This window comes from Centrocercus urophasianus, unplaced genomic scaffold (assembly GCF_019232065.1).
Source record: "Centrocercus urophasianus isolate 14NV4802_14NV808 unplaced genomic scaffold, USGS_Curo_1.0 seq_9, whole genome shotgun sequence".
NCBI classification, from domain to species: domain Eukaryota; kingdom Metazoa; phylum Chordata; class Aves; order Galliformes; family Phasianidae; genus Centrocercus; species Centrocercus urophasianus.
In genome coordinates this window covers 22,766,688-22,790,519 of record NW_024885532.1, presented here as the reverse complement: position 1 = coordinate 22,790,519, position 23,832 = coordinate 22,766,688, and the positions used below count along the sequence as shown (strand labels likewise).

General features: G+C 36.1%; 1 protein-coding gene across 6 annotated transcripts in view; it reads right to left on the bottom strand.

Annotated features, from left to right (window-relative positions):
* Positions 1-23,832, bottom strand: part of LRCH1 (leucine rich repeats and calponin homology domain containing 1) — a 119,408-nt gene that overhangs the window by 3,841 nt on the left and 91,735 nt on the right. For 5 of the 6 annotated variants that reach the window (XM_042839368.1, XM_042839369.1, XM_042839370.1 and 2 more), the window contains 3 exons: positions 20,172-20,281; positions 18,440-18,577; positions 17,271-17,348 (listed from right to left, as the gene is read on the bottom strand). In XM_042839368.1, coding sequence (XP_042695302.1) covers positions 17,271-17,348; positions 18,440-18,577; positions 20,172-20,281 — 326 coding nt within the window. Of the gene's footprint in view, positions 1-7,452; positions 9,350-17,270; positions 17,349-18,439; positions 18,578-20,171; positions 20,282-23,832 lie in introns of those variants that run through there. The other variant, XM_042839373.1, reaches the window with a different exon arrangement.

Below are 23,832 nucleotides of genomic sequence, written 5' to 3'. Positions count from 1 at the left end.
GATATCACCAATGTAGACATCGCTCATCTCTTCAACATCTCTTCTCATGATCTCCTTCATGCACAACCAACACTTGGCTTTCTTAACCTTTTGTCAATTTCACTGCAACCCATTCAAAAGAGAATCTGAAAATATTACCAACTCACTTTTCTCTTCCATTCCCAGACACAACACGGTAACTATGACGACGTGTGAGGCACCCAACTGATGACCATTCTGAGGTGAGGAGCACTGATTACCCTCTACCACAATATCAGCCCAACTCCATTTCACAGCAGTTCTTCATCTCACACATACTGAACTGAAACCACTTTGCCCTGGACTGTGACCATAACAAAATCTCAAAGGGAGATCCATCAACAAAGATTTTTCTTCCTCTAAGAGGAAAATTTTCACAGTAATTGCTAATAAAACCTTCATCAAGAAGAGGGTTTCATTTAAGCCCTATCCAAACTGCATCCATGTTTAGGTTAAGACAGATCTGTTCCAACTCCTGGATGTTGGACAGCTTAAGACAGACAGCCTACTTAATAGACAAAACTGCAAAATTTATTAACTACAGTATCTGAAAAGAAAGAGTCATTTTTTTCCCCACAACTATGGCATCTGCTACTAATAACTAATTTATTTGTATTTTATGCTCATTTTTAAAATGTTTTCTGTATGTTCCAGGTTTTGGGGTTTTTTTTAATGTTCAAAATCCATCTTTTTTGGTTGCTGGGTTTTTCTACTTCTTTTTTTTTTTTTTTTTTTTTTCTCCCTTAAAGAAGTTCATGGGTTAAGGTTCATTGTATCTTGGGGCACATCAAAAGAAGCATGGCAAGCAGGCTGAAGGGTTGGCCCCTTCTCTCATGAGGATCTGCCTGCAGTACTCCAATAAGCTCCAGGGCCCTCAACATAAGAAGGACATGGAGCTGTTGGAGCAGGTCCAGAGGAGGCCCACAAAGATAATCAGAGGAAGTTGGGCTTGCTCAGCTTGGGGAAGAGAAGGCTCTGGGGAGACCTCATAGATGCCTTCCAGTAGCTAATGGGGGTGTACAGGAAAGATGAGGAACAACTTTTTACAAGGGTATGTAGAGATGGAACAAGGAGTAGTGGCTTTAAAACTGAAGGTGGGTAGATTTAGATTGGATATAAGGAAGAATTTTTTCATAAGGGCAGCAAGGCAGTGGCACAGCTGCCCAGAGAAGCTGTGTGTGCTCCATCCTTGGAGGTGCTCAAGGCCAAGTTCGATGGGGCCCTGGGCAGCTTCAGCTGCTGGGTGGCATTGCTATGGCAGGGTGTTGGGACCAGATGGTCTTTAAGGCCCCTTCTACCAAAATCACTTTGTGATTCTACGATGATAGCCTAAAATAGCAAGCAAATACTTTCTGCACATACAGACCAAAAAAACAATGTCAGAGAGGTTAATTTTATAAGAGTTTGGCTAAGTAGGTCTGCAATAGACAGACAAAATTCATTTACCTACATGGAAGATGCAGCACTGTTCTTGGGCTAAACTTCCTAAATGTGTTGGGTTAACACATACATTGATTAGGTTGAGCTTTTGGATTTGGACTTAAATTACCAACCTTCTGTTACCATGCTCCTCTTTGATGGAGCTATTTGTCCTGTCAGCACAAAGGAATGCTCCTATCATGCGCTCATTTGTCTCATTAATCACTCAGATTCCAAACTTTCACTAAATTGATCACTTAAATCAAGAAACTGATTCTGCAGTTCATTTATGCTCACCCTTCTGTGACTGAGATACTGCAAAGCTTGCAAACTCTCAGAGAAGGTTCTTGCCTTCTATTCCTCTGGAAGAAGGTATTTTGTCTGGAGAACTACATAAAGACATTTTAAGACAATATTTTCAGTATGCAAACTCCTAAACTGAAACCTAGCTGGAGTAACTACAGAAGAAGGTAGAAATAATGATATCAAATAAAAGGTAAAATAGATTTCTACTTCAACTGTATAAATTTACTAAAAATATTTTGCCAATCTAATGTCTCAGGGTAAAGTTCTAAGAAAAGCCTAAGATACTCTGGCTCTGATAATTTTCAAAAAATATTTATCATTTATTGAGAATACAAATGACACGTGGAATAAAAAGTTATTCTGTCTACTTCTAGACTTCTTTCAAGTGCCTAAGCACACCAGAGTCGTATTTCACAGATTTGGTGGCACACAGCATGCCAGTATTTCATTAGTTTTCCTCTCTAGATAAAAGGCATTAATATTTAATATCTGCTGAATCAAGCAACAGTTTAGCATTGCAAGGCTGAAGGACAGGGATTTAATCCAAAAACTCAGGACTAATACAACTTACCTTGCTAGTTATTTATGTTTGAGAATATTCTACATTTTTCTACTGAAGTCAATTTTGCTGTAAAGAACAGAATTAAGGATGTTTCCTTCAGAAAGAAAGAAATTCTAAATTTGCCATTTTTTGATACCTTACAGCATCCTAAGAGCTATTCTTTCATCTGTCTGTCATTCTTTCGCATCAGGAACAGACTTCTTTTTTTTGTAATCAATTATATACGTATTTTAACTAAAAGCATGAAAGGAGTTCATGCCTCACTTCATATTAAAAACGACCACAAAACCCCACAACCTGATCCAACACAGGTGTTCCTCCTTTAACAGAGAATGCACTAACTGTGTCTTTTAAATACACTGTAGTAATCCAGTTTGCATAAAAACAACCTCCCTCCCTCTGCCGTATTTACAAGACGTACACTCAAGGGAAACTACTTATAAAGGTCTACAAACAACTAGAACTGCACGACTATGCAGTACGAGTCAGAAGATTCAGGACATGTTACTTCTTACACGATCCATCATTCTGCATTAGTTCTTGAAAGATGTACAAATGACAGCCTTTCCTTTTCTAGGAAGAAGATGAAGTTCAATTTATACTGTATAATTCTGCAGCTATTTAAGCATGTTGCTATGATGAGCTTTCCAAACCTCTCAGTGAAAACCTGTACCATCCACTTCTGAAGAACTACATCTTAGCGTGTCATTAATTAGTTTGCTTGTCTAAGCACTAACCACTATCTTCAAAACTTTGCAAACAGCTTTCACCAACTCTGCCTCGCTTATCTTTTAAATCACTGCCTTATTATATTTAACTTTTCTCAGAGAAGAATCAAATCTTACCAAGGATGAAATTCAGGTAATGAATTCAACTTTCTGCATAACAACGACACTGGGTCAAGATCCCAGTTGTCTGAGACCCTGTATACAACCACTGTCCCTGTGATGTGTTTCCCATGCTTTCTTCTCTCTTACCCTCCACAGTGATACCTTCAACCACTGGAAGCCACTGATGACAGAACTCTCAAAACTTGTCATTCTGAGAAAATAAACCAGCAAAACCAACCCATGTCTCCAAGGATTTCACATGACTCATCTTCACTCATCTCCCACTACCTTTGAAAAGATTTCAGCCTATTTTACAGTAGCACTGAACACATAATTTCAATACAGAAAATGAATCAACTTTCCTAAAAATACCCTCGTTGAAACCATTCCTGAACAAAGCCAGAAGGCAAAAGAATTTGCTACTAATCCTCAATTTAGAAATGCTTAGAAATGATCACAGAGGGAAAGGCTCACAGCCAATCCACTCTCTTCTGTCTAGTATAAAATGTAGACCCAAATTTTTGGTACAAATTTTCTCACTACAAGCACAGAAGAGCTTCATTATTTTCTACAGATACATAACCACTTTAAACAGACACTTTCAAACTCCTAAGTAGCAAAAGAGCAAGCTCATCAAAAGATGGAAAAACAACAAACCATCCAAACACAAAAGGAGGCAGCAGTCAGGTTGAGGCACAAAGCAACACCAAAAGACAGCACAACAAGCATACCCACAGCCATACCAGTGTATGTGTGCTGCCAAGGGGATTTTCTACTCTTGGAACAAAACTTCTGATTTAAGTAGTGTAAAATTGAAAGGGAATATGCAAAGAATACACCACAGGGTACGTGACTCTTTACACATACCCATCTATTTTCTTTGACATCAGATGCCTTGAAAGTCAAGCAACTGTCTGCATTGGATTATGCTAGGGCAAACAGTTGACAGCTAAGAGCAGTTCATTATCAAGAAAGTAACTGCTGCCATTATGTCAGAAGGGCAAGTAGTGAGCTGTTTATACTATGATAACAAATATTCTTGGGCCCTGATGTTAGCAAAAACAGAAATAGAGAAATGGAATCCTACAAATTTGGCAAGAGACATTCTGTTCTTCCTCAGATGTGTAGAATATGTAATTCAGACCAACAGTTAAAAATAAAATACTCACAAAATAATGAAATACTGGAATGTGTAGTTTCTCCAAGTACGCTTTTGTCTTTTTAAATAAAAATAACTCCGTGCAATGCTCACTGATTAATGCTTGAAGCCAACTGCTCTGAAATGGAAAGTCACTGAAAGCCTTACATTTAAGCAAACCTGTCAAACACATAAGCCTTGAATTTCTGTTAGATGAAGGCATATGGATGCCCCATCCCTGGAGGCATTCAAGGCCAGGCTGGATGTGGCTCTGGGCAGCCTGGTCTGGTGGTTGGCAACCCTGCACGTAGCAGGGGGTTGAAACTTAATGATTACTGTGGTCCTTTTCAACCCAGGCCATTCTACGATTCTATGGTTCTATAAGTATGAAATCACATCTTTGTAAATATATTTTCATTAATGTCTCACTGATGATGTCTGCATATGCCCAAATGTCCTGAAGTTACCATTTGAAACACAACAGAAAAGACCAGGAGATCAAAAAGCACAGTAATCCAGGCTGCAGGTATATTTCATCAAGGTTTTCTTTTAATTTCCAAAGGAAAGATTAGGACGTTTTGTTGAATCATACACTTGTGACCAGATTCAAAAACGCAAATGAACCAACAACCCGGAACTTCATTACTGTAGCTGCAATTCTGTACTTAGAATTACAGCCAATGAGATATCTAAATATGTGCATCTTCTGAACATGCAATAAATTGCAAATATTTACAAAACTGCATTTGCAGATGATGGCTTTGGACCCTTTTACAAATTCTGGCCTTCAGCCACACGATTTTAAGGTAGACATAATATTTTGCCAAAATGCCTCATAGCTTTGTTCTAACACATTAAGAAAACACTGACCTGAATCTGGAGGAAACAGAAAGCTCTAGAAGTTTACTAAAGACAAACACACATTAAACAGTAAGAGAAAATGTATACTCACAGGGGAGATGCCAGCTATATCATAACCATATACATTAAAATCTAAGAGATGAAGTGAAGAAATGAGAATGTTTTGTATCATCTGAGTAGAATGGATCATTACCTGATTATTTTTTTTTATATTGCTCTTTTCTGCATTACGCAGATTATGACAATGCGTGACGCTGGAAATGACAATGGAGCACAAAGCCTGGTCTACCACTGTTTCTAAACCTGTAGATAAGAGTGCTTTAATTTTCTGTAGTAACAGGAGTAAGATTATAAAAAGTAGTTCTTTTTGTCAAAAAACAATTACACAGCAATTAGAAAACTTACTTATGGCTATGGAATAGAAGACTGGACTGAATATGTATTTACTTGGGTCTAGTCAAATTCCCACTCACATTAAGTGCAGACTTCCACTGAACTTGTTAGGAACACGGTAGGATCTACAAACAGATCACAGCTGTAAAAGCTTGTTAATAAGTGAAGAAAAAAGGCATTTGAACATCTACTCCACTGCACTTTAACATATTTATCTTTTCTTCTGGATCAAGGAAAAACAAAGCCAAATCCTCACATCAAAATCCCAGCCGTAATCCAGTGCAAACATATTTTACCTGCATGCATATTAATTTTATATATATATATAAATTATATATTATAAAATTACTCCATTATTGTTTGTATTTATTACTTTATTGCACTAAGGATGTGATGATCTCCAGAGGATCAAAAAGTAATTAATACAGTGGGCACAGTACAAATCTGAGCAGATAAACTTAAGATGAAATCACAGTTTGAAAATTTCTGATGACCGTGCTGACTCTGCAAGGAGAAAAAAAACAAACAAACACAACAGAATGGGGAAAACACAAGGTGGAATGTAATTCATGTCAGTGGTGAACGAACGTGATGTTGAACAACAGCCTAGGTTGTTTTAAAGCCCAAAGTTATCCCCTTAGTCATGCGACTGACTGTAAACATCAGCTCTATATAACAACATTTCGATACTGGGATCTCCTAAGAGGTGAAGAATCACCAGCCAGCAGAACTCTTGGTTTCCTGAATATAACCACACAGGAAGAATAGCACAGAAGTAGGACTCTGACTTTATCAAAGAGTCCACTAGACTAGATACCTGCTGTAGCTTCCACCTCCCTGTTTAATACAATTACTGTCTTCAGGGAGGAAAAGACTGGCATTTTTCATACCTTTACTACACTTTAAAATTATTTTGAGAAATAATACTATATTCACTCTTAATGAAATGTGAGGATATATTTTACTGCCTCTTTCCCTTAAAGATCTGTGTATTTTGAAGCGTTATCAATAATGAAAAAAGAAAAAAACACAGAAAACAGATAACCTTCATGTACAGTATGTATGGCTGTGCTTGTCACAGAGCAATGGACATCTTTTCAAGTCAGGTTCAAGATGGCTTCAACTCTGTAACTCCAAATATTGCTTGTAATGATACACTTCAATTGCTGTACATAGTTAAGGCTGAGAAAAGTGAGAAAATGTACTCCAAGTTAAAGACAACTGTCTGCATGGTAAGCATACATATAGTTCAGACTTTGGATAAGTTTGAGAATCATGCATCACAAGCACACAAGCAGTTGACTACGCTGACACACCTCCACAAGACTGATCTGTTATTTTTCTCACCCATCTCCTGAGCACTGTGAATGACCATGTCATACTAGACAGAGACACAGATACGAACCACAGGACAGTAGCAAAAACTTTTGCCACTTTCTCATTCCAAAAAATGTTAAAATACACTCATACGTATGGATTGGTTCTATGTAGGAAATGCACAACGCAAAGCATTTACAGGAGACCTGTTTACCACACAGGGCACAGGTAAAAATCCAGCCCTACAGAAGACATTGAATTTGCCTCAAATACATACACTGGGTTACAAGTAGTCATACATTAATAGCCTCTGAAGTGATTTATGTCACTTTCTCAGTTTCATGAAAAGCAACACTGTTGGAACAAGACAAAACCAAGATCTTCTGAAAGAGGAATTTTAAACATTAATCTCAGACTCTTAACTTAGTGAGTGTCTGCTATTGGAACCACTGAAACTAAGTGCACAGTTAGAAGACAGGTCTGCACAGGATGAGGGCACAAGTCCACAGCTATGCACTCAAAACAACTAGCAAAATTCCTAAAGGAATTAAGAACCTACAGGAATTAACTGAATTTGTGCCAAGTCACAGAAGCCACTAATGGAATCGTTATACGTTTGCACTGAAGCTGCTAGAACTGATTTTATAAAGGGCTTAGTGTCTATCTGTTGTCTGAAAGTAATTTTTCCAACCTACAGAACCTAACTACTTCACCTTTCACACGTGCACACACACACTCTCGTATTAAAGCCAAGAACACTGGAAAAGAACTGCATTTAGAAGCTTTTTAATACATTTTTACAAACATCTAAGGAATTAGAGTATTTATAATGTAGCCTTAAATCATAATCATATTACCAGAATAATCTGTAGCATATCATTTCTTATGCTAATTACCTCCTAAAGGTGAGGTGGTAATTTTTGAATATAATATCCAGTGAGAAATAAATGTATTTATTTCACAGCCACAAAACTGAGATGCTTTGGTTAGCTAGCTTGACACTGAACTCAGAATTTCATCAGTAGCATCTAGCAGTAGTAAATATGGGTCTACACTTGAGGCTTTACAATTTTCAAGTCTCCCTGTGCCTAAACTAGCTTTCCATTTGTGTATTTCATGTTGATACAAAATAAAATTAGTACTTGTCTTATTCAAGTTTTACAAATAAATTAACAGAAAACAGAACTGGAAGGGAAGTGGAAGTCATTCAGTCCAGTGCTCTAACCATAGGCAGAGTTCAAAGATACCAAAAGGCTTCCTGACCAGCGTGTCTAACCTCATTCTTTAAAATCTCCTAGAAGGAAAATCTAAACTCTTCCTAGGCAATCAATTTCCCTATGTACATTGTGTTTACTACACTTGTCAGACAAACAAACATTACCAGCAGGTGATGAAACAGAGACAAGATAAGTGACAAAACTTGCTTGATGTCACACATAAGAATGACAGATAAAGGAATCTAACAGTTTATTCTCCGTCATATTGTATCACACCGTCTTTTGCGATCTTCATTCTAAAATATTGTAAAGTGCCTTGCATATGAGGTGTTCCTCATGCCCAGTACTAATTTAGAGTCATCTTCAAGTGTTTTAAAGCAGATAAATTCTGCTTTGTGAGACAGAGGAAGAAGATTATTCCATGGAATCTGGAGGAAAACAAAATATAAGTAGGAAAATAACTACTCCAGTATGGAATTCAATCAGAACAATAGAGATGACCAATCATCTTTAAAATTACAGTACTCTTTGTTAAGCGAAAGGATTTTAAATAGAGAACTATTATTCAAATTACCGTTAAGTGCTCTTTAATATAATGCATGTTTAGATAATTGGCAGCAGCTCAGAAAATACTATCATCTGCTGAGCTGCCACCTCAGTTGCTTCAGTATCTGTAGCATTCTTGGATTTTCACAAATTCTTCTGAATGCCTTTCACAAAAGCGTACCTGTCTTTTCCTAGAAAGGGTTGGCTCTGTTTAGCTTGATATACACCTATTCAGAAGTGGAATAAGATTTGTTTCAATGCTTTACCACATTCAGTGTACAGTCTAGGCAACATGAACTATGAAGAGGTATGTAAGTTCTTAAACTTGAGCTGGAGTGGGGGAAAGAGATAGGACTTGCCTTCAGATCAGTTCATGATGCTAATCCCTCTCTCCCCTATTTCAAGAGATTAACAGAGATATTACAAGGAAGGGAAGCGAAGGAAAAAGGAGAATTTCGTAAGACAAAGGAAGGAAATTAAGTACCTGTAATTTGTCAGAGACAAAGCAGAAAGTTTGTGTGCACATGCGAACAGGTTATGCTGTTAGCACATTCCAGTGATAAGTTATAAACATCAAGACTACAAAAAGTATGTGGAAAAGACAAAAGCCTAATAGATCCCAGGAGCGAAAGGTAGAAGTTGATTGTGGGGGTTTCTCCCCGAGGGCGAGCAGAGTGTCAACAGTCTTTCGAATGTGACGAATATCCGACTGCAGGATGTCATACGGAGAGCAGAGGTCAGCCTATCCCGAAGGGCAGCCATTAGAACAGAAAAAAACAGTGCATAAAATTAAAAATACAAAAATATAAAGATATTGATAAATTATCACAATATTCTAGCATAAACATGTAGGAATAGTTTCTTCCTAATATTGCCTTAGTTGATAGGCACCCCAGCTTTCTTTGGTTTCTCTATATAATGAAGCTACGGTACAATATCAGAAAGTCAAGTTAGAAGAGCTCAGCCCTCCAGGCTCTTCCAAAGTTATGCCCAGAGGTATGGGAGGGTTTATGTCATCCATTTATTCCAATGGGATCTACAACACCTTTCTCTGTACGCCTTAAATGCTTACATGGAATCAGCTGTAAAATCTCACTTGTACAATAGCAGACAGTGGGTTAGAAAGCTGTTAAAAGAACAAGCAGCAGCAGCAGCATGAAATCTCAGGGGAAAAAAAATACTTAACTGTTAGAAGTATGTAACATTCTCTAACATAACATACAACCTAGAATCTGGTATTCAAATACCACTTTAAAATGATACCCTGGAATGAAAACTGAGAACATCATCGACTGACTATCATTAACTTTACTGAAGTTTCTAAGCTGAAGAATTAGACACTACATTCTTTAACTAGCACTTCGAAAACATATTAGCAGGTTAAACTTCTATATTCTTTTTGCAAAGTACCGTTGACTTCATGAAGTATCTTAAGCTGGCTATACAAAATGAAGCATTATATGCAAAAATAATACTGATACACAAAATACTTAATATTACACCAACCCAAACAACAACTTGTACTTTCAAAATGCAGCAATCTATAATATTATACCATTTTCCAATGCAAAGGAGAATTTACTATCAATGATGGTCAGTATTTATGAAAGATAATACACAGGTAAGGAAAAAGATTATGTTTAGGAGGACTGCTGTGTTTCTGAAGTAGTTTCTCAGTTTCACTTGCTTAATGAACCAACAGTGCATCCAATAAACAAAGGCAGACGTTCCAGTTCAGATGCCTGTTTTCTGTTACTGTGATGTTTCAATGTCTAGCCAGGAAGAAATTAACCTTTAAAATATCTAAAAAGCTTTTCTATCTTGAAAAGTGATTAGTGAAACTGCAAAACTTTAATATTACTTAGGCCAGCTGACACATGGAAGGGGACAAACACTGCCTAGCACAAGGTTGGCATTTCTTAACAGTAATATTATTTAGAGCAATATTAAATGCTGATGCAGTTATATTTGGCTTTTGCTTTGTTTTTTAAGGGTGAAACCTCAAAGATAGAAGAAAACATGACAATCTTGTTTAAAAGTGAGAGAGGTCTAGTACTGCATTCAACATCTATGTCTGTAAGCTGCTTACCAGATTATCAGCTTATTGACCATTACTATTGCTTATCAGCTTAAACAAGTAGCTCATTGACCATGTAATAATGCATTGCACTCCCACTAAAGACACTAATAAGCCCAGTAAATGCTGCTTTCATCCAAAATGACATATGAGACTTATTTCATACTTGCCACAAAGAAGTACCTACTTTAAATTCTTACTTCTGTAAAACCTTCACAAACTTTAAAATGAGGGGCTTTTTTGAGTTTTTGTCAGGAAGGAAAATCAAAAAACCCAACCATATCTGAAAACAGTCTCTACTGCAGTCAAATGAAGTAATTCTGAAGTTAGGGAATGAGAGCTGGTAATGAGTTGATTTTTTATTTTTTAAAACAAAGAGCTAAGAACTTGCTACCCAGAAATTAACACTCTGAGAAATATACAGGAGATGCCAAAGCATACGAAAACAGCCAACACGTGCTGAAAAAACTTCCTATGAAACTGTCATGCGGTGCTTTTGTGAAATTCAATGGCACCTGTGAAAGCCTTAGAAATTTCTGATCATTGTTGGTTATATTTGTGTCCTGCAACAATTAATAATTTGCTGTCACACTCTCACCAAAGCTAAAACATACATGCATTTTAAACTTCTGTAACGCAACTCTAGAAGTTACCACAATTTTACACACGTAGTGAAATGAGAATTACCAAACTAAAATAGATATGAAGAGATAGTGAAAAAATATGCCATATTTACTTCAGTGCAACCCCCACCCAAAGGCAAACAAATAAGCAACCATCCACCCACCTCAAGCATTGTCCTTCTCATTTAAGAGACTGAAATCAACTAGTAAGAACTAAAAAGATTTGTATCACTTATCACCATTACATTTATGGACTGACTTGTCAAGTCCAAGATGCTACATGGTTATAACAGATAGCTGCCAAAATCATGCATGCAGAATAAACACAGAAAGAAAGGAGTGAACAACAAAAGCACAACCAGCTGTTTGTGTGCAGAAAACACTCTCATTCTACGTGCTCCTGCAGTGACCATGATAACAGATGTGCACATTTCAAATATGAAATTTTGACCCAAGATTTTGATCCTAAAAAATAAAAAAAGGGTAAGTTTTCAGAACTAGATGAAAGAACGAAGTCTGTAGTGCCTACACAAAACAGAAATGAAGGAATCTCATAATTAGGATTTAAATATTGCAACTGGAATACTGAGCCACTTAAGCCCATACCATAGGGCAAATAGCATTCGTTACCGAGCAAAGAATGAAAGGGTGGAGAAAGGTATCCTACCTGATAAAACTTACTGTACCGCCATGGATGTCTCATGATGAAACTATGGAAAAGTAACTGATTATGTGGATTGATCAGAAGAGAAACATAAGCAGCAACAAAAACATACCTTGCATTAAAATGAGAGATGTGATTACTAAATGAACTACTAATAGACGAGTAGAAAATAAAGCTCTAGACATTCTGGCTGATTGTTTTACTTTGCTTTGTCAATTTTAGCAAACAAAACAAGCCACTGTTTTTTCCCTGACTGTTTTACTTAATTAGTAATTCCTACACTGACACAAATCGGTCATCTCGAGAAAAATTTTGGCTGACGTAGCAAAGTGGAATTGGTTTTCAGAGGAGGTGAGATGCAGTAATAACCTCACCTGCAGGATTCTGAAGTCCCAAAAATGGTCACACTGAAGTCTTTTGTAACTTGAGTCTTCATGAGGTTCTTTTATATCAAAAAAAGCAATTTCTTACCATCACTCCTATCTGTTCAATATGTGTAGTCCAAATAGCTGACTGAAAACTTGGGAAACAATGCAGAAGACTCCTATTTCCACCTAAGAAATAACTGTATGTCTTACTAAATGCTGCTCACCGCTATTAACATGCTGGAACACAGGAGCTCAGTAAATCTGCTGTAATAGCCAGCTGTGAAAGAATTTATCACCATCTTTTATCAAGAGAAATTACCATTGTAACATTAATCATGATAACCCATGCCTACCTTTGTTTCAAACGACATAAGATTCACAAGCTGCGTATGTGTAAGGAAAGCCTGTCTTACCTTTTCTCAAAAGTAACTCCTCTACTTAATTTCTTTGAAGTGGTCCCATAAAGCATTAAAAGAATCTCAAGTGTCCACACTGTTAAAATATTACAGTGTAAACTGCTGATTGTAAGAAATAATTTGTGTCTACGTAGAAAGATAGCTTCTGCTGCTGGTTCACAAACATTGAAAGTAATTTGTTGAATTTCTTTTTGACAAGATGTTTAGAAAGTCCTACTTCTGATATGCCATACTTGTTCACTAACTGACAATTAGTAAAAATGCATACCAAAACTTGCACAATTTTTGCCTTTCAAATAAGACTTTGTATTTACAGCTTTGTTTTTGTCTATGTTTCACTTGTAGTAAAGCAGTATTCAGCCCACCATAGCTCAGCTCCTCTTTTGCTTTGCATACAAACTTTTGTTAACATCAATGAAAGTGCCTCAGAAAATGGATTAGTATGAATGACATCGAGGAGGAATGAAAACTAATGCTAAACTATATTAATGATATGAAGATTAAAATAGTCTACTTTGCTATCAAAATAAATACAGATTCTAATGTGGAAATGGTCAAAAATGGCACTAAATTTTCAGACTGTGTGTGAACTACTAGGTGAGAATTTCTTCTACTAACTAACAAATGTATATGAATATTGTCATATCGTTGTGACTGTTGCTAGTTTTATATTACAGTATTATTCTCCCAAATAGAGACCTAAATATTTTCATAACATCACATATATACTCATGTTACAGTAATTCAGACTTTCCTGATCACTTTTAATGCCTCTAAGATAAGGTCTCAATAAGAACAGAACTGCATTAGAATTGGGACTTTTGAAACTTCAGAGACCACGCTTATAAATGTGCAAAGATATAAATAAAGCTAAAAAATAGCTTTATTTTTGAACCCCAGAAAGTATGAGATGGTAGGTGCAGTACAGGTGGTCGTAGTAAGCAATACAGCTGGTGTCAACAGTGGGTTCACATGACACTAACAATCCATTCCCAGCACATACAGCACATCATTCGGAAAGGACAGGCACTCCTACTTGCTACATTGCTTCCAATTGCTCATGTAATCAGTATCAGGCAAAAATCAGGAATCTGCCATTCTACGGTTGTTAAAGAAGAGATCAGGCAATTCCACAGTTTTTAGTCAGCAGTGTAAAATATAGTTTTCTTTCATACTTTTCTTAGTAAGTAAGCTTGTAGTTCATGGGCACTGCATAATATATTGTCTTCAGGATTTCAGATGCTTATCTGCCACTAGCACTTCCTCATATCAAGAACAATTTTTTTGTTTCCAAAAATGATAGCTTACAAAGATGTATGATACCTTGGAAATCAAAAAGGCCCTAGAGGAAAAAAGTGGCAAAGTTGGACATATTCTGCTTGTCCTACTTGCTATTCTCACTCTTGGCTGAATTGTGCAGTAAGAGCCACGCTATTTAGTTGCTTATTAAAGTGTCAGTCATACCCTTAAAACATCCCTCTGCATACAATCAGGAGCATCAGATGGTCACTAACAAAGTGATCTTAATGGCCCACTGTACTGAAATTCTCCTCTGGTAATTAACAGATTTGCTGTATCAGCTGGTACAAGTAATTCCAGAATCATCTACATATGAGGTCATTATACAGAGAAGCTCTCATTCCTTTATTCTGTTTTTTTGTGACTTTGGTCAAGATGTCAAGCCCTGAAGCTCATCTGACACACCCGGATTTGGATGCCTACTAAATTTTCTGCCCTTGCAGAAAAGTTTACCAGAATCTTTCTGGAGAAAGCAATTCTGACACAAGAATCAAATGCTGAAAGCAATGGAGCTGGTAAGACACCATGCACATCAGCACAGTAACTACGATTTCTGGTTTGCTTTTTACATGATTTGATAGTACATTATTTTAAAGCTGCAGAGTCCATGAAACTGTGTGCTTTACTCCAATTCCATAGGTAAACAACTGGATCTATGACAATTTTAAATCTTCAAAAAGCAAACAAAAAGTCCAGCAGTATTTTCAAGCTAATTCTCAAGAATTAAACCTCATTAGAATTAAATAAGTATTACAAAAACAAAACAAAACAAACAAACAAAAAAACAACAAAAAACAAAAAACAAAAAACCAAAAAACCTGTCTGTATTAGGATCCATCAGCAAAGCATCTCTCCAATTAAGATACTTTCCAAAAAAGGGGAAGGGTTCGCTAATTCCTTTCGCTGCATTGTTCATAGGTAGCTAGGTGAAGCAGCAGTAAACACACCATCAGCAGCTCTTCAAAAACTTCCTGCCAGCTGGCGTACAACTTTATATTCCTTATTCCCTTCCCTCCAGCACACAGAAACATTCTGTTATCTACCAGCTAGGTCTGGAACACAATGGATTTTCACAACATGTGGCAAACTTATATTTGCCAATTACCAGCACTGAATCAAATACGTCCTCAGAGTACTTACACAACTATCATAAATCTACAATTGCAAGCAGTTCACTTAGCATTTAAGTGAATTAGCTTTTCCCTCAAGAGAAGGTAATGCTTCTTTAGATTCATAAGAATTGATAGTTTATAAATCATATTGATAAGATCTCATCCTTTACTTAAGGTTCTGTGCAACAAAATACTCCCCCAAAATTTCAAAAATGCTACATTAATTTTAATGCAAGTTTTAAAGTAGAGCAATAAATACATGAAAAATGCCTATTTACAGAAAACAAAGGTACATTTCCAAAAAGTTTACTTATAGAGATCCAGAACTGTTAACGAGAGTGAATAGTGATAAGACAAGGAGGAATGGTTTTAAACTGAGACAGGGGAGGTTTAGGTTAGATATTAGGAGGAAGTTCTTCTCTCAGAGGGTGGTGATGCACTGGAACAGGTTGCCCAAGGAGGCTGTGGATGCCCCATCCCTGGAGGCATTCAAGGCCAGGCTGGATGTGGCTCTGGGCAGCCTGGTCTGCTGGTTGGTGACCCTGCACATAGCAGGGGGTTGAAACTGGATGAGCATTTCAACCCGGGCCATTCTATGATTCTATGAACTAATTTAAAAAGAAATTATTGGTGTAGTTGGCTTACTTTTCTATGATACAGGGTGCAAAGATTTTAAAGTGTTCTGTTTTACTTCTGTTTTTGAAAGAACTCTTCACAACAACTGCTCTCGGCCTTTTCTTTCCCAGGAAAAGAACCTGACATGAATTCTAACTCACTGAATAATTTGTAACATATCACAAGACAATAGGGCTGATTAAAAAACACTCCATACCTACTTCGTCCATAAGCCCACAGCACTGAGATTTTGAACTTATTATTGTTCATCTTCTTTGAAACGAAATTTTAGTGAAATTTTAAATAGTTCTAACATCATAAATTACCTAATGACAGCTTAGAGGCCAGCCCGTAACACTGAATTCATCACACTGATTATGAATCATTCCCTAGAGTTGTAAGGTTGCTTCCCCCTCAAAATTCCTACAGATAGCAAAAACGAGCTGTTACTTCTGATTTCCTCCAAATGAAGTGCTAAAATGTAGATAAAATATAAATAAAACTGGAATTCTTTTCCAGTGTGAAATCTTTGCAGTATCATCTGTTCCCAAAGAGATGGTGGAGGAGGAAGACAGACAGAATGTCCTTCTATTCCAGCATTCTTGAAATATAGGCTAAAAAGCATTCAGTCTTAATCATAGTGCCATATGTATGCAAAAAGACAAAGGAACTACATCATGCAATTTTCACATTTTCAATTAAAAAGACGTCGTAAGACACTTCTACAGTATTTTCAGGATCCAATATTTTAAATCCAAGTTTTTTTTAAAGCATGCTTCTAGACCATAAAAGAATCTTCGAACAATTCCCAATGAAACCCATAGTTCACTACATTATTTAGAAGGGCATTTTTCCTTATTAATTTGAGAACAGATTACACAATGAATGCTACTATCCTTGAATGGAAAAGCAGAAAACACCATGCTCTGCAATTTCCCTATTTCCACAACTTATATACAAATAGGACAACCTTACTCACAGGTCCATCCCATCCTTAACACACAGAATGGTTTTCTTCCCATCACTGCAGAAGTATTTCAGTACATGAGTGTATTATTAGTCACTTTCACAATACATACTATTGAGTATGTCACATGGTAAAAAAGGAAAAGTCATCAATTAAAAAAAATGAAGCCCATCTTCTAAAAGCAGTAGGTAAAAATGTAGCTACAGTTGTATACAGAAAAATCAGTAAACTTGTGCTTAATTACAGCCATCTTATTACTCATTTACCATATTCCTTAGTGCAAACATAAGGCTGTGCTGGGGATAATACTAAATTACAAATTCAAGACAAAATTTGCATTCTTAAATGCTGTAGCATCAGTTAAATGCACTAAAGCAACATTAAATCATACAGTTTAAAAATTGAAATCAAGCAAGATGTCTTTATTGTTGAAAATTGCTATTTCATAAAGCTATCCCTCAACTTTAAGAAATTCACGCTTCACATTTTCTATCATCTGGAAATGGTAGACAATTAAATTACCTCTGGTATCCCCAGCTTTCTACATGCATCCAGGAAATTTTCAACATTTCTCCTGCATTTGGCCATGCTAAGTTTAGGCTGCAGAAACAGGAAAAAAAAATACATTATGGCAAAAGAAGTCAACATATTCATTCAGTCAATAAATTTATCTTTTTTGTTACTGTATTGATGCACCATAACAAAGCATATAATTCTATTCAGCCTTGTTTTTTCCTCCCCCTCCAACTTCATAAAAAAAATACAAATACAATCACAGTATGAAAGCTGTGGATACTATGTGCTTTTATTTAGTAAAGTCATCAACGCATTTAAGTCTCTACTTACTTATCTCCAGCTTGTGAGGTTCTAAAACCTCATGCTCTGTGATAGAACACATTCTTCTGGATAGCAATTAAACTCATGACACATTTCAACATACATTAAGGGGAACAGATTTCAATGTAATATAGCTTTCACATTCTTTCATGTTTTACGTACTCGCAAATACAAAGTAGCTATACACAATTTTCATGTCTGAAGAAGAAACTTCCTGTTACCATTTAAAATTTATCTCTCTAGGGACTATCTTCCCAATACTTACAGAAACATCATGTTAGTAAAAAAAAAAAAAAAAGCAAAACACCACCCAAATCATTATTTTACTTGTTCAATAGAAGACATGAAACAAGAGTAACTACTAAATACCTATTTAAACCTAGAATTCACAATAACATCAGGGATTTTAAAGGACTAATTTCCAAGGCTCAAGTCATTTGAAAACTGTTTCTAGCAAGAGAATATCATCAATATAAAGCTGAAAAAGAATGAAAATGGCTTTAAAATATTTACTATTACAGATAATAAGTCAGCAACAGAACTTCAAGATTTTACACCAGGAACTCAGTTTTGTGTATTTTTGCAATATCATACCTTCACCAAAGACTCAGCAGAAGTAATTTAAACCAAGTGACAGTAAAAGAAACTTTATGAGATCATCTCAGAAAATGTTTTTTCTTAACATCTGTCTTCTTAGAAACTCTCATTTTGTGTTACAATTTATGTAACCGAATATCATTTCACATTAAGCTTTGTGAGGGATTGTGGGTTTTTTTTGTTGTTGTTCTTTGTTTGTTTTCAAAACAACTCTCCCCTACAGAAGCAAAGTAAAACACAAGAAACATTCAACTTACTACTGCTGGTGAAGGTACATGAATACTTCCTACTGACCGAGGTCGAATGTGATTTACTAAATGACAAAGAACTACACCATCCATTAGAGCAGACCCCAAGTCCTCAGGCAAACATATCTTTAGTCTTGTTTCAATGTTCTGCAAATAAAGAACATGTACACACTTCAACAGAGAAACAAATAAAGAAAGAGAAAGCACATATCTTCTCCTAATCTCCCATGCTGCTAGATAAGTACGCTGTTTCAGTTTACTGGTAATCCCATTTGTTATGTAATTAATTATTAAACAACTACAAAGCCCCTCTAGCCCATGTTGGTTGCTGAAGTATGTAAACTGCTTTAAAGAAGTCTACATTTCCAATGCTGCTATCATAACTTGCATTTATTTTTATATACATGCATATAAGAACATACATGTACCCAAATAATTAGTAGTGTGATTGCACTATACATAGGTGCTTTCTTCCACCAGGACTTCCACCTAACCATCACAAATTTTATCAGCAGTACTTTGAATTAGAATTACATTGTGAGCAGAGAGCACAAGATAGTTATTCCCCAGTAGTCTGAAAACTACTTACAAAGAGTTAGAGAGATGAAACAATACATAATACAAGACAAAACATTCAGATATAACACATATCCAAGAATTCCTTTTCAAGTCCAAGTCCCATTAAAAACAATCTGATATTGCAAAGTAAAGTAATTTGCAGCAGTTTTAGAAAAACTTTTTAAATTTTTTATGTGCAACTTTCTGCATGTTTCCCATGTACCAAAGATGGTTTCTAAATCCAAAGTCAAACCAAAAGCTATGATTGCACATGACACGTTCCCCTGTCTGGCATTTACGAGAGAACAGGCAAAGCTGCTACAAACAGTTTTATACACATTAATAAATTAAAAATTTCTTCTCTTAAAACACTGATTTGCTTGTTGGGAGACTGTTCCATGAAGTTTAGGGTGCATTTTTATGATGAGTACAGCCCATCTACAACAATTCTATTGCCAGTTTCTAGTTGAAAGAAGCCATGCCTGAAAGTTTTCTAATAGTGAAAAGGTCTTCTTTGCCATCACTGAAAAATACATGTTTCTGTTGAATGGAATTTATGTTTTTTTTATTAGAATTAATTAATTTGAGACTCTGTTAGTACACCAATTCTATCCTGTTTTTTGTCATCATTGAAATTGCACTTGTCCAAAATCAGCTGTACTACAGCAGCAGACTTTTTCCACTTTGCACATCAAAACCATTGTGTGCACCCTTCAAGTGACAAAAACCAACCTTATTTCAAGCATTCGTTATCTGATTCAAAAAAATGCCTGTATTTGTCCAATTTTCATTACGCCTTTTACTTGCCAGATTGAAGACTTCTCCAGTTGTTAAGAAATGCTTTATAGATATCATTCTCTCTCAAGTGATCGCTTCATCTTTTCTGAGGAAGTTACATAAGCTGTTAATTCTACCAGCACATGGAATGCTCTTTAACTGTATGTCACTCAGGCAACACACACGACAATTTCCCATTTACAAAAACCTTTTCTTAAGTACAAATATCAAACCGGAATCAAGCACTTCAAGAATGGCCTCACCCACATTATTTACAAAAGTAATATTGTCTCATCTGTTGGGGTTTTTGTTTTTGTTCTGTTTGTTAATGTTTTCCTAATTATGCATCTTTCCCAAAGAAAACGAAAAACATGACATCAGCACAGTTCTACCAACACTCACGTACCTCACGCAGCTGTTCAACAAGCTCTCTCTCTTCTCTCATCTGCTCCATTTTCCTCCGAATTGTAAACTGTGGGTCTATTGATTCCAAATTTCTTTGTGGTCTTAAGAACACTGTGATTTTTAAAATGACAGATTTTAGTTTAAAACCCAACACTTTGAGTTAATTGTTTCTAAATGAAGTAAAAGCCTTCAGAACCATCTCTGATAAAAATTTTCTCTGCCATGAGGTGAACAGTTCCGAAGAGCACCAAATATTATCAATGGAGTTGTTAATTTTTTAACCAAATCCTAATACTGACAGGCAGCTTCTGTCAGACAGTTAAGCACTAGCATTGTACCTCAGACATTCTGATCTAATTTGACAGGGAGCATTTCATTTAAGCAGAACTCTCCTACAACATGGTAAGCTGTGTAACAAATGGTGACAAGCATCCTCCTAGACTGGACACAACTGCTTACTGGATAAGGTTATATTTAAATAATCTGCCAAACAAAATAATGTGCTAGATTTCTTGAAACTTAACAGCCGTTCAGTAAGTCTGCCTACATTAAGAAGTCATATTGTGAACATAACATTGCATAAACACTCCTCAGTACTCCCTTCCATCAACCCTATGTCTGTGGACTGTATGACTTTCACAATTTAACCTATAGTTCCCTGGAATAATTACATGAAAGTTCTGGATGTATACGCTTGCATACGTTGTCTTTTGATGAAGGACTTTTTGAATGGGTCTGAAGAACAAGATGTATGCTCAATTACAGTTTCACAAAATGCAACTGTCACTGCTCAGACAATTTATGTGCCAGCCTGATTATTACAGCAAATGACAGTGCTTGAGAAGGATTCTGTATGAGCAATTTCCTGCCTCTCTCCTGAATGCAACACCACAGCCTGGGTACCAATTAACAGAATGCAAAGTCCATAAATCTTTTTTCACCTGTTTTACACACAGCTACCATTCAATCTTAATTTTATCAATTTAAGACAGCTAAAGATTCAGATTTCTATCCCACTGAGCCCTTATTAGAGAAGATATACCCACTAAATATAACAGCCAGGTTAGAGAAATTTCTCACAGACTTTGAAGTGGCCTTGGTTTTTGTGAGCTGGCTAAATTTCCTGCAAACAGTGAGTATCAGCACAGACTCTTGCATCAATTTCAGTAACAAGCTTCTCTATTCTCTAAGGAAGTTAACTCACTGAGGACTAAACACATTACAAGCAGTTTTTCCACAATATTATTTTAATGGAATATTATCCCAAGCTCAAAATAATAAGCCCCTTTGCTTTAGCTACATGGCTGTTAAGATTGCACTTAGCAAAACTGATTGCCAGAAGCTAAGGAGAACACAGCCTTCCCCTGATTAGTCTCTTCCTCCTCTATTATGTAGTCAACAAGAGGATGGAAAGGAAGGAAGCCGCATCTGGGATGACTGCAGCTTGCTGAATTTGCAGAAGAAAAGAGAGGATAATCACTGAGTCAATCAGTAACACAATAGAACAGTCTTTTATTTCCCTAAAGGGTAAATCAGCAAATTTTACCCCTACAGTAAGAAAAAAGATGAATTAGTCAAACTGTAGGGTAGGTGCTCGTAAGTGTAACCACAGTAATTCCACTGAAAACTATGGCATCTCAATTTTTATTTTGGTTGCAGTTCAATTGATAGTTTTCAAAATCAGTCCCTAAAATATATAATGAAATAAGAAATTGAGATCTTGATAGAGGGAAATTTCACCTACATTCTGACAAAGAAAAATGTTAATGAAGTCCCAAACTCAGTAGAGAGACAACACATGAAATTGCATTCTCTAGCACCTAGGACTCCTGATACACAAAACAAAGTTTGTGTGTAAGAAATATTTTGAAATCCCAGATAAATTCACTGACTTGACATCTCATCTAATTTTAGGCAAGTGAAATAAGTAAAAATAATCTAAGCTACTTCTCTAGCCAAAGGGAAACAGACACCATCTAAGGTAGCTCAGCAAACAGGAAGCAATTGTTGCTTGCTTATTAAAGATGAGCTGCTGACATAGCCATAAGTTACTTACTAAAGGCACCAAGACACAATAAGTTATCATACTTGATTTCTTCCATTACTGGACTTGCAGAGTCTTTATTTAACTTTAAAAAGATAAAGGGCAACTGAAATCTGTTATTCTACTGTTAAATCAGTGACTATAGGAAATGCCATACTGCAGGCCACTTGCTAAACAAAACTGCTTTTAATCTGAGCACTCGTACATTACAGAGTTACTAATCTTTATCCTTAATCCCACAGGCGTAGTGAAGGAGTTTCCTGGGAGAAGATGCAGGATAGAACTACAGATAATGCCTACAGCGTGCTACATAGCTTCACCAACCTCACCACCAAATAGCATCTGTGCACTGGCACATGAACGTGTCAACTAAAATCATTTCTTGTGCTGACCTCTCAGAAATAATGTGAATAACATAACCATGCCTTGAGATGCAGCATTTTCACAACTGTAGTGGCATTTAATCCACGCCTTTCCATAAGGGCAAACTGCCACCTTGGAATAGACTTCTGTTTACAAAGCACTCTGTGCCAGATACATGCTTCCTAACATTTTGTAGAGGTATATGTACAGCTATGACTTCTGTATATACACATATCCAAAAACAGGCTGTCAAAAATAACTGCTGTAGCAACTGTTGTCATGAAGCATAACAATCTATAGACTTAACTAAGACATTTCAAAAGCATTACCTATTAATTTAGATAACTTTAAACACTAGCAGTTAGCAGATACATGAAAGCATGCATGGTGAAAATTCAACCTTTAGAAATAACTTAAATGTTATTTAATGAAGCATATGATTTTTTTTCAGTCCTAAAGTAACTCCCGGGTTCTCAACGTGCAGAAACTCTCGCCACATTTATTAAAAAAGCAGCAATTTTAAGTAAAGACTTTCATGTTAGAAATAGTGCACTACACAAGTCTAAAAATTCTTTCTCCCACATATTACATACTTAAACAAATGCTCAAAGAGTAATACCATATTTAAAAGGTATTTGAATACCACTGTAGTTTTAGTAGCAGCAGCAGCATGTCAGATTCTCTATTAAAGTATCATTTAATATTTATATCCAATTTTGAAAGTCAAATGGCATTTTAATATGGTCTTCATTTAGTTTGGCTCTAGCTGTCCTTTGTTCAGGCCTTTGCTAAGTCAGTATGAATGTCCCAAACATAGTTCAGATTTCAGACTACAAACATCTGCTAATGAAATGCAAATATCAAACTTAGTTATTCAATACTATTCATGAATGCACTAAGAGGAAAACTAAGGCTAATCTCCTGGCTATGAGAAACTGCAATTAGAAGTTTATGAATAAAATGAAATAAGATTAACTAATTTATATTTAAAAAAAAATTGAAAGTATTAGTTATAACATTTTCAGCTACTTACTGAATTTAAAGAAAAAATATTCTAATATAGGAGGTTTTGGCAGTCTTAAGTATTGCTTGCTTCTCTGCATTACACGTGTTTTCCAGCAAGGGGAGCCCATACATCACAACATGCCTTTCTCTTTTAGACAGTAAAACAGAATTTTTGCTTTCTGAATCCATAGTTAAGTAGTTACGAAGTTATATATTATGTAGTTTCAACAAGCTCAAGGTTAGTAAGTGC